At 47.9% G+C, this 11,015-nt stretch overlaps 1 protein-coding gene across 1 annotated transcript in view; it reads left to right on the top strand.

Moving 5' to 3' along the window:
* The window catches only part of MN1 (meningioma (disrupted in balanced translocation) 1), a 56,980-nt gene extending 50,142 nt beyond the window's left edge, over positions 1 to 6,838 (top strand). The window contains exon 11 of the mRNA XM_009330827.1: positions 6,207 to 6,838. Within this exon, the coding sequence (XP_009329102.1) occupies positions 6,207 to 6,391 (185 nt within the window). The 3' untranslated portion in view covers positions 6,392 to 6,838. The remainder of the gene's footprint in view (positions 1 to 6,206) is intronic.
* The last annotated feature ends 4,177 nt before the right edge of the window (positions 6,839 to 11,015 follow it).

The following is an 11,015-nucleotide window of genomic DNA, read 5'->3' as shown; positions in this document are numbered from 1 at the left end:
GTCACTGCCTCCTGTTCCTTTTGTTGGTGGTAGTTTTGGCAAAAATGAGAGGAATGACATGAGCAGCACCTGAAGAGCAGCATAAACTCCCAATGCCTCTGTGTAGCATCCGCTGTTGCCTTGACTACACACCATCCCTCCCTCAATTAATCTCCTCTCTCACGAGACAATGCATGTAATGCATTCTAGCGTTGCAGGTGAACTCGTTTTTAATGGGATTAGCTTACCTAAAAATTGGGACACATCTGGGTTTGTGTAGCGTTTGGTGGGGTCGTCATTGTTAAGAGAACATTTTATCTTTGAAGAATGCATATGAAGATGCTGCATGAGGGAAGAGGCTTTTCATAGCTTAACGTGGGCTAAGGAAAAAGAGGGAGTGAGAAGGAAGCTGGAGGGAATGAAAGTGTGTATACATGGTGTCTTCAGGAGTGAGGAGAGTGTCAGGATCTAATCTCACTAGAGAGAAATGTGTTTTTCCTGGGCTGATGTGAAAAAGCAGTCTGTGGTGTGTGTATTGAATTTTTTGCTGGAGCAGAACCCCTCGTCTTCTCCCTGTGTCCCAGCTGCGGGCTACCAACGGGTGGCGAGGCTCCCGTGTTAGTTACCACGCTGCCGTTAATGCTGTGTAAACACACAAACAGCAACCTTTTATTTTCTGAAGGCACGCGTGCCTTTGCAAAGTAGAGCAGAACGAAAGAGCAGCTTCCTTAAATGTGCAAGGTCAGAGCAGAGGATACGGGGCATGGGAGAAAGGCTGGGTGAGTCTTTCACGAGCTGTGCTTTTCTGTCTGTTAGCTTGTTTGTTTGGGACTTAACAATTGAAATGTGTTCGTGTGGGTAAAGCCTGTTCAAAAGCTTAATGTGTAGCTTGTACCTAAAAGTAAACTTTAATATTATTTTAAAAATAAAAAAAAAGCCTTTTTAGTCTTTTGGGAACGTGAAGCTGTCTGTGTGTGCATCTGCCTCCGTAAAGGAGAGCAGCCTGGTGTTTTTTGTCTCAACTGCTTGATACAGTTCTTACCATTGCTTTTGTATGTTGTTGTAACTGATGAATGTTAGCAAACTATTCAGAGAATACTTTGAAATATTTACTTAAAACCTACAGTTTGAACTGCAATAAACAAACTTGCTGGAATATTGGCTGAACACAGGCACGTAAAGGCTGTGAAAATGGCCGAACTTAATTCACTTTCATGTTGCAATGAATGTTTGCAAATATTTCTTTGCCATAGCCACCCAGCTCTTCCAGATGTTGTGGCTGGCTCTTGGAAGTGCCTGTGTGCAAGCTGAGCTGGTAATACTAATCAAACCTCTTGTTAACTTCCAGGGCATTCAGCGATTATTGCAGGAATTTTCTCATGTGCAAGCAGTTTTGCACAGTTGGCTGTACACAGTTGGGGTACACAGTAGTGGGTTTTCCTCGTCTTTATCTTCCTCTGAAATACGGAGTATGGGTTGCTGCTCTGGACAGGATAATGGTAGGATGGGCCATTATAATCAAAGTAAAAGGAAGAAATAGTTTCCAGTGCTAGAAATTTAATCTCGATCCGTGCAGTAACTGGCTTTTGGGGCCACCACGACTTCAGCCGGTCATGGTGTGTGAGAAGGTGCTGCCTCCGAGGGGCGGGTGCTGGGTGTGCCGGGTGGAGGAGCTCCGCTGCGGTCGCAGGCAGCTTGGTGGCTTTTGCTCTGCAGGTGACTGTTCTCCCTGGCTTAACACCCACCATCACACACAGGAGTCGTGGGGGCTGCCACGGCCAGGGCATGCACTAATCACAGCTTTTTGGTGTGAGGATACCATCACGGTTGAGCCGTTTCCTGACTCCTTTTGGTCTTTGGTCATTATTTTTTTGAGTTTCATGCCTTCCATGTGAACACGTTATGTGCTTACATATGACGTTTTATCTCTTATCTCTACTTCAACATTTGCCGTTTTCAAGCGGCACACGCTATCCTGCGAACCGGGTAGTTTTACTTGCATCTGTCCCAGGTTCTGTTGTGTCACGTCCTTTGGTTTGGAGAGGAAGTCTCCACCCAGACCATCTTGAGATCTTGGGTATGGAGGATGGTTCTTATTGGAAGGGTATTGCTTTCATTAATAACACAAATTTCTTGCAGTAGTTGCTAATAGAGGCAGTTGTGCAGTTTAAACATAATTTGTTTGAAAATTCCTTGCTTTCAATTAGGGGTATTTCATGACTGACAGTGATTTATCTGAAACTTGGCAACTGTGAGGCAATGACACGATGACACCATCTTGCATTACCTGACTAATTTTAACCTGCTGAGTCCCATCAGTCTCTACTAACAATACCCCTCGGGACTGTGTGCGCTGCAGAAGGCGGGTGCTGGGGCACTGCTGGTTTGAAGGAGGCAGAGAGACAGCGAGGAAGGCTGGTGAAACAGGTCTGCCGGGAGGGTATTACTGTTTTGGACAAGCATCAGACAGTATCTCGTGCTTAAGAACACAATTCTTATCAGGTGGATCAGCACAACTTTAATTTTTTAATACAAAGGGTTTTTTCAGAAAAGCATCATAGCTTTGTCAAGACAGAAATATTGGAAAAAAGTAAATTGCACTGAATATTTCCCTCCAGATTGGCTTTGAGAACGCTTGTGCCAATGCAAGCCTTACTGCAAGCTCTCACCCTCTTTTTGTTTTGGATTTGAATGCATCATTTTCTGTGCTCTTCAATAATAGACCAAGAGAGCTTGAGCTCCCACACAGTGGTCTTGAGTTAGGCATCATGTGGACAGTGGCAATCAGTATTAACTTTGCAAACTTAGGATCAGGTCCTGCTCACCTCGTTTACTTGGATTTTCCTCTGAGGCCAACAAACCCTGTTCGTCACTGCGGGATAGATTTTGCACTGATTCCTCTATCAGTAGTTTGCCTATGAATTTTATCCACAGCAAACGTTTTAGAAATAATTTGCTGATTTACAAGTTAAATAAGCCTAATTTTTTATTCTTTAGATTCTTGTGGTGTATGAACTTCCTCACTTAATCATTGGCTGAGGACCTGATCCGTTCTGGGTGTCAGTGGTGTCTGCACGGCCGATGCAGACATCGCTGCCAGCACCAGTACAGCGCAGTGAGCTCCGGCTCTGATCCCGGCCAGGCGCCCGGGCACGTGCAGCCGGCTGCTGGGTCCTGCTCTGGGAATGTGCTGGCTCTGCCTCTTCTGTCGGTGTCCTCAGCCGAGAGGCCGGTCTCCTGGAGCCCTGCAGTAAATGCTCCTTGCAGAAACACCACCGAGATCCCTGGGCCCCTCATGACAGCAGTTCAGCAGTGGGACTCTTTCCTCTTTCTCTGCGGCAGAGGAAGAAAGCTGCTGTCACAAAGACTAATCTCAAGGCGCTGGCTTTTCCTGTGCCGAGACCAGCATGTCCTGTACGTTCAGGGAAACCTAAGAATAAAAAATATTGGGTACTGTGTGCATTGTAAGGGACGTGAACGAATACAAATAAGAAAAACGTTTCCCTTTCTCAATTCTCTGCACAATCCCATTTGGGTTTTAAACATTTTATAAATAAAAAGTTACTCAGGTATATTTACATTCAGGATAGTAAGTTTAAATTGAACACTTCATCAAATAGCGTTTATTTAGGGAGTCTTTTTTTTTGCCCTGTGATTTTCCCGAGGTGGCACAATAACGTCAGCTTGGGGTTCACTGGTCCGCACTACCGCAGCTGCTAGCCGTGTGCTGGTGGAGCAGCCCGTGCTGTTCCCTGCCCTGCGCAGGGCTGCCGTGCCTGCAGAGTGCTGCCAGTGGACCAGGTCCGCAGCACAGATGTGCCCCTCGTGTTAGGGGCCGAGGTGGAAACACTCCCCTGGGGAGGTAAAAACGCTTGTTACTCTTCAGAGGCAGGTGCAGACTGTGCAGGGGAGGGAGAGGGTCTGGGGTGTGGTGGGGCCCAGGGGTAACAGGAAAGAAGAGTCGAAGTTCCCCGCTTTGGAGCAAAGGCAGGCCGCGCTAATGCCGTCTCTGCCTGCTGAAACTCTGCATTTGGGTATTATGCGGCAAACTCTGCTCTGTGCTTCAGCTCTGCTCCTCAGTACTGCTTATTTATCCAACCTGACTAAAAAAACCCAGCGCCAACTACAGGGGACTGTAATCCACTTTGGAGTTTAGAGAACGTGAGCATCTTTGACCTGCTGATGTTGGATTCTTTATTCGAGCAGTGAGTGAGGGTATGCTCCAGAAATGCAAACCCAGCGCGCGGCTGTGCTAGGCTGAGGTGTGTAACGGAGCTCTGTGTTGATTTTGCACATGGTTGCACTAATGCAGCGCATGGCTGAGCAGGCAGCAGCACTGCTCTGGAGCCGTGTTCCTTCTCCCATTGTTTATAGCATCGTGTCCCCAGGTTCTAATTAGTTTCTCTGTGTGGTGTTATGATACTGTTTTGAATACGAGCATCTCTGACATCCTGTAAGCAAGCATTAAAAGCATTTTCCAGTTTAAACCAGGGACTTCCAGACTAGTTTAAGATTATTTTTTAATATCACTGTGATCGTGTAACAAGCTGTTCAGTTCCTGTTTTGTATCTGGTGTAGCAGCTGGTTAAGTGAAACAAATACAACTTGCCCCATGAAGTGTGGTAAACCTGCACTGCTCGGCTTTGTGGAACATGAGAAAGATGATGTGAAGAAAAGTCTTAAGGAGGTTAAATATTCACAGCCATTTTTTGGCATCTTTGGCATGCTCCAGCATCACCCTCAGCCCTGTGCGATGGGAACTCTCAGGGTCTGTCAGAGCCATTACGGTCCCTGCATTAGCTAGTGCTGCAGTGGGTCTGGTCTTACCTCTTGTGCTCTGGGTGAACATGAGCGAAATGGTGGATGAGAGGAAATGCAGGCTGCCTGTCAAGATGTTTACTTTTTTGTCTTGCCTTGCACCGTTCTTCTATTTACTCACTGGTTTTATCCCACAAAAAGCCCTCCTTCCAGGGCTGGCAGGGGGGCTGTCTGCATCGGCTCAGGCATCCTCCCTGGCAGCAGCAGTGGCGTTCCTGGGGGTACGTTAGCTCCGAGAGGGTTTTCTGTGTTCCCGGCTGGCAGGCTGGCTCCTCCTGGGGAGAAGGGAGCAAGCCCCAGCCTGCGCCGGCCGCCGGGCTGCCCAGCCTAAGCCACGGCGGACACCAGCCGCTGCCTTGCTGTTTCAGAGGGTCTGTGAGAAGGGCCCCGTGGAGGGGCTGTTGAGGACGTGAGGAGTTAGAAGGCGAGGGCTGAAGTTTGGGGGGGTTTCGTCTTTGGGGTTTTTTTGGTGATTTGACTACGAGCAGTGGAGAAGAACTAACGAAGTGATTGATTTCAGCAAGGAAGAAGGTGATGAAAGAAAGATGTCCCTGGCTGCGCCGGGCAGGGAGAGGGCACATGCACCAAGGCAAATTTTGAAGATGAGAAAAATATATTTGCGACAGAGAAGATTACTTGAAAGTATTAAGAATGGAAGCAAGGAAAAATAATGGAGTGACAGTGGGAACGAGTCATGAGTACATGGTAATATACTTTGGAAGGAACAGTTCTAGCTACTCTTCATATTAACTATGAAATCCAGAGGAAAAAGGCCTGGGACATCGTTTAGGAAGTTTCAGTTAAACTCTCTAATTTCTGTGGTTAACAGAAACTAATGGTGGCTAAGGATCATACAAAGTCCTAAAATGAAGAAATTATAAGAAAAATGTTATCGTGGTGCTTCATTAAAAGAAGTGAACAGGGAGACCTGTGCCTGTAAGAGACTGACGATGGGAATGACCTGGAGGACACGGAGGGTTCGGGGCTTGTTTCCTGCTTGGGGAAGTTTCAATATCGATTTCAAATAGTGGAGGGTGCACGGGGAGTGAAAACTCCCAGTTGTGCTACAGTCCAGGACACGCATAATCAGTCGTGTATACATCCCCAGTTCAAACGTATTGATTGCTTACTTTAAAAGAAGTGCATGTGAAAGAGAATATTTTTGGTGTTTTTCTGGGACAGTGAAAAATCAGCCGGAGAAGCTTGCTGCGGGGTGGGAAGAGGGAGCTGTATCAGTGGCAGCGATGTCGCGTCCCCGAGCCGGGGGATGCCATGGGTGCAGGAGCTGGGGCGCGGACCGGCAGGGCAGAGGCGGGTGCGGAGACGCTCTCCACATGCTGCCAGTTGTGTGAGTTGATGGGGTTGCATTGCACAGTTCTCCTAACGCTCTCTCTGTGAACCCTTTCCAGCCCACGACCTTCCCCCGAGCAAGACCTCGGCCACGGCGCAGACCGGCAGCCACCTGCAGTGCCTCTCGGTCCACTGCACGGACGACGTGGGCGAGGCGAAGGGCCGGACTGCGGTGCCGACGTGGAGGTCCCTGCACTCGGACATCTCCAACAGATTTGGGACTTTTGTGGCCGCCCTGACTTGAACAAAAGAAATTATTTTTTTTCTCTTTTTAATTTCAAAGGGCCGCTACTGCTAGGTGGACTATTTTTCTAGGTTGGTACCTGTTTAGTGGCATATGGACTGGAAAGGGTTAATTTAAAGTAAACCTCAACTTTTTTTTAATCTTCTGCCACAGTATGTTACCAGTGTTAACCCTTCTGCAGTTAGCACACTTTTGCTTAAGATTTTCCTGCTAGACCACTTTTTCCCATTATTCTGTAACCTTGGCATACATTTATAGATGAGGCCTTTTCCTTTTTCATCTCAGCGTATGTCCAAGTCACGTATGTCATAATAAGACAAAGATCCTCCTCCTCCTTTTCTTCCTCATTTGCTTTGTTTTTCTTTTTTTGTTTTGCTTTGTTCAGTGCTTATTACAATGGTGATCCTGAAGAACAGCAGTTCAGGAATAAACGCCGGTTAAAGTGAAATGGTCATCATTATATTATATATTATATTGACACCCAGCTTTTGCCAGTCACATACAAACCAAACGGTTAATGCTCTGTTGAATATTCAGGCAACGAGCCTGCCCTTTCCTGAGAAAATGATGTTCTGTTATTAATAACGTTCAGCCTCGTTTGCTCTCCGCCTCCCCCCGCGAGGCGAGGACGCTCGTTCCTGTATTTACCTTGGTGAAGCCCAGAGACGGAGCTCTGTCATGAACGGGCTGGTTCAGACACAGCCGGGGAAGGTATAGAGAAGTTTTTCTAAGTAAGTCTAACAGGAAGTTTGCTTAATAATTCAGAGTCATTATCTCCTCCACCGAACGCCCAGGCTCCCTCTCTGCTTGGAGGAGGAGAAGGGGGGGGGGGGGTGCTCCCCAGCGTGGCTGCAGCCTCCTGGTCCTGGTGATGCTCCCACAGTTCCCACTTTATAACTGCTCTAGAAAAAAGTCCCCCAGAGCCACCGCACGCCTTCTGCGTGTGCTGTCCCACAGCGTGGTGTCCCAGCGCAGGAGCCAGGGCCCGCGGCGCAGCTGGGGCTGGGTCCACCGCCAGCTGGGGCCGGTGTCCCCAGAGCCCTGCCAGGCGGCACTGCCGCACCCTGCCCATTTTTCACCTGTTTTTAGCTGACGGAAGACGCTGTCGATCGGAAGCGGGGTCCAGCGTCCCGTGCGCTTGTCTGCGGGGTGCCCTGGCTCCCGCCACGGCCATCCCGGTGTGGTGGCAGTGGTCGGGGGACAGCCCAAGCGGGGGGATGCGGGAGGCTGTATGCCCAAGGTCAGCGTTTCCTAATCTGCCAGGGCAGGGAGACCCTGTGTTAGACCCCCCCGAACTCATTCAAGGCCCCGTTTTTGCCACTCATTGAAGAACAGTGTTACTGGATGCACACAATAAAAGGAAAACCATACTTTCCTGCTCGTGATAGATAATACTCATTCGAGAAGAAAGTTGGAAGCAAACCAGATAAAAGCACAACTGACACGATGATCCGACACTCCTGTGGTTTTACGTAACGCTGTCCATTATTTGTGTATCCTCTGAGTACAGGAGTGTGAGCCGTCCCACCCCGCTCAGGCCAGCTCACTTTCCTCTGCTCCCTGGAGCTTAATAACATCACTGGAGATTTAGGTTTTAGCTGTGAAATAAAGGTCGGCCTCTCTAGGGTTATTTATTACTTCTGTCAAGAATTCACAAAATGTGTCCCTCCTCAAGGGATGGAGTTTGAAGACTGCTTTGTATTTTATCTTCGATGATTGTGCTGGGCCTTTAATTATTTTGAAGTAATGTTCTCAGTAGACACCAATGGAGAGGAAATTCTGCCTAAAATGCCAATGGCACGGGGTGGTCTGAAATCCTCACTCTCGGTCATATGTGGCTTCAAAGAGACTCACAGTGTTTGGAAATGTTATTTGAATGTGCTCTTATTAACCATGCATGGATTGATTTCCTCTTATGGGTCTGGTCAGTGACTTGACTTTGGATAAATTTAGATAGTTTTGAACCTTGATTTTCAGTATTATTTTACTTTTTATTGAAGCTGGAGCTGCCACGAGGATGAGGATTTTTGCCCATCCTGGAGCAATTGGCTGTGGAGCTGCCTCACGCCCGCTTGGTTTGGAACAAAAGGATGGGATGTTTTATACCTTCTGTAGGTGTGTGCACTACCGAAAGCTCGGAGCTCTCCCTTGTACCTGCAATAAAATATCACCATCCCCAGTAAAATATCTCCTGGTAGAATAATAATAATCAGCCCCCGCTCTGGAAGATGCTTCTTTGTCTGTGATTTCTTAAGTTCCGGTTCACCCAGATACACGTTTAACTTTAAACCCTGTCTAGCAAAGCACTTGGGGGCTGCTTGAAGGGGGTTCTGTGCCTGCCAGAGCGGGGGTGAGCGCCGCCATGGTGGGTTCGGTCCGCAGCTCCTACCCTGTCCTGGCAGCTCCTACCCGTTCCAGCTGGGTGGGTCTTGGAGTAACCCCAGCGAAACACATGCCTAGACATATAATACCGCGTTTCAGCACTTACAGCTGAAAATTTAGGAAGAGTTCATGGTCTGGTCGCATTCCTGTACTGGAGTGCAGCACTGATGGCTTACTTCTTTGTTTTTAGTTTTTCCTGCTGCATTCAAGAGAACAGGTTTTTCAGGCTTCCTGAGGTCAGGGATGCACACCCTGTGCTACCAGGAAGAGACCTTTCAGTGAACGCTGCATCAAACATTTCAGATTGCTTTTGAAGAGAAATCCTCCTTTGAGTAGAAATGCAGTGACTCAGTTGGTCTCACCCACCCTTTTCTTCTGGTTTGCTCTCTGCAGCTTGTGGTTCTCTCCTGGAGTTGTTGTTTTCATCCACGTGGGACTTAGTTTTTCACTTGCTCATAGAAGTACAAAGTGGAAGTGATTCCTTAAAACCCAGTGGAATCCTACCAGTTTTAAATCCTACGAAATGAGGAGGACGGGCCATACTGAAGCCAGGGGACGTGTCTTCAGCTGCCGAGCTGTACAGCGTGGAAGTGCGGGAGCTGCGGCACGCGGCCGCCGCTGGGTCTGCTCCCGCATGGCTGGCACTGCCGGGCCTGTGAGGTGGATGCAGTGGGAGGACGGGTTTTTTAGATAGTGAGGAGTTAAAAACAGTGGGTGACTGTCTTCTGGGCCTTATTGTCCATGTAGTTTTGCTGAATAATATGGTCACATGCAATCCTTTTGCTAACCTCCTATCCATTCGATCTTGCTTAATGTAAGTGACGTTAGCAACTGAGCAAAAGGAGACGTTGCGAGCTCTACTCCGGGCAGCTGTTAGCAACGCCAGGACCAGCCTGCGCTTTTATGGTGTATTTGCTTTTTGCCAAAGATCAGAACAGAAACGGTACATATGACTGACCAGGACAAGCATCACTTCATGCTCATAACCTGGTGCATTTGGTACTTGCAACATATGCAGAGGGCTAGAGCTTTGTCACAAAGCTTGTGTTGCCTGCGGTGATTTCGTTGTACTCATTTTCTCCGTTAATTTGACACTGAATGCACCGATTATTTTTTTTTTACATATATGAAATATCAGCATAGCCCTACATGGTAAGAATTGAAATGATTTAATTTTCTGAATGGTAATACTTCCAACGGAAGCATGTTTGAGAGCCGTAGGTAAAAGCCTGTTGTGCAAGAGGTAAGTTGCACTTTTGTGGAGAGGGAAACTGAGGCACAGACAGCATCAACCCGAGCTGGGTCAAAGGCACGTCGGTGGCAGAGCTGAGCTGTACCCGAGGTCTGACCTCTGCTCGCAGCCCTCGTTGCTGAGCCGCATGGCTTGAGGCTTGCTTCCTTCGGAGGATGAGCCGGTGCAACAGAGGGTGAAATTTTATGAGCCACATGTTCCCCAAATGACTGGGTAAAGCCAGAATAATGTAAACTCGCACCTGCTTGTTGTAGAGGGCTTCCAGACAGGGGGGATGTTGTACCAAGAAGTCAAAGACCTGTGGTACATGTGCCATTAAGATATGCACAATCTTTGCTTTGTATTGTGAACAACAGCTAAAATGCGGCTTCGCATTTGTTTCGGAGATTCCTCCCTGCCTTGCCTGGCGTTTTCGGTTCTCCCACGCAGCCCCATGCCGCAGGTGGCGGGTAGGAGGGAGCCTGGACGTCACTCACCTCCTGACCCAGCTCGCCGACTCCTTTGGTGTTTGTTAAAAGAAACTCTGCGCTTAGTCTTCAAGTTAAAACGTAGTAGCAAACTGAGCAAAATCTCTCTTGCATTTAAATTGGGAGGAGTGATAAAATATCTCTTTGCCAAAAGAAGGAAGGGATAGGCCTTATTTATTAAGTACTCTTGCAAATTTTCTCCGGATCACTTTTTCCTAGGGTTACTAGTTCTCTGCTATTCTAGCTCGGTCGTTAGAGCATCAATGAGAGAGGGTTTAGACTAATTTTTATTTCGTTACGGTGACTTCCATCAAATAGGTAAGGATTTCATTGTGTGGTTAGGGTGGAAGGGAATGAACATCAGAATTATGTCATCTGGGTCGTTTAGGGACCTGTTTCAGATCCTGTATGTCTACGTGGTCATCCTGAGGCTGGCTGGCCTTCCCAAACCAGGAATCGGTATGAGGCTTCCAGGCACCAACAGTATGGCAAAATGTTCACACCTTTCGTCAGGAGGGAAGGG

Source organism: Pygoscelis adeliae, unplaced genomic scaffold, assembly GCF_000699105.1.
Source record: "Pygoscelis adeliae isolate BGI_AS28 unplaced genomic scaffold, ASM69910v1 Scaffold358, whole genome shotgun sequence".
NCBI classification, from domain to species: Eukaryota; Metazoa; Chordata; class Aves; order Sphenisciformes; family Spheniscidae; genus Pygoscelis; species Pygoscelis adeliae.
Note: the sequence above shows the minus strand (reverse complement) of the source record. Positions and strands in the feature narration are given on the sequence as shown.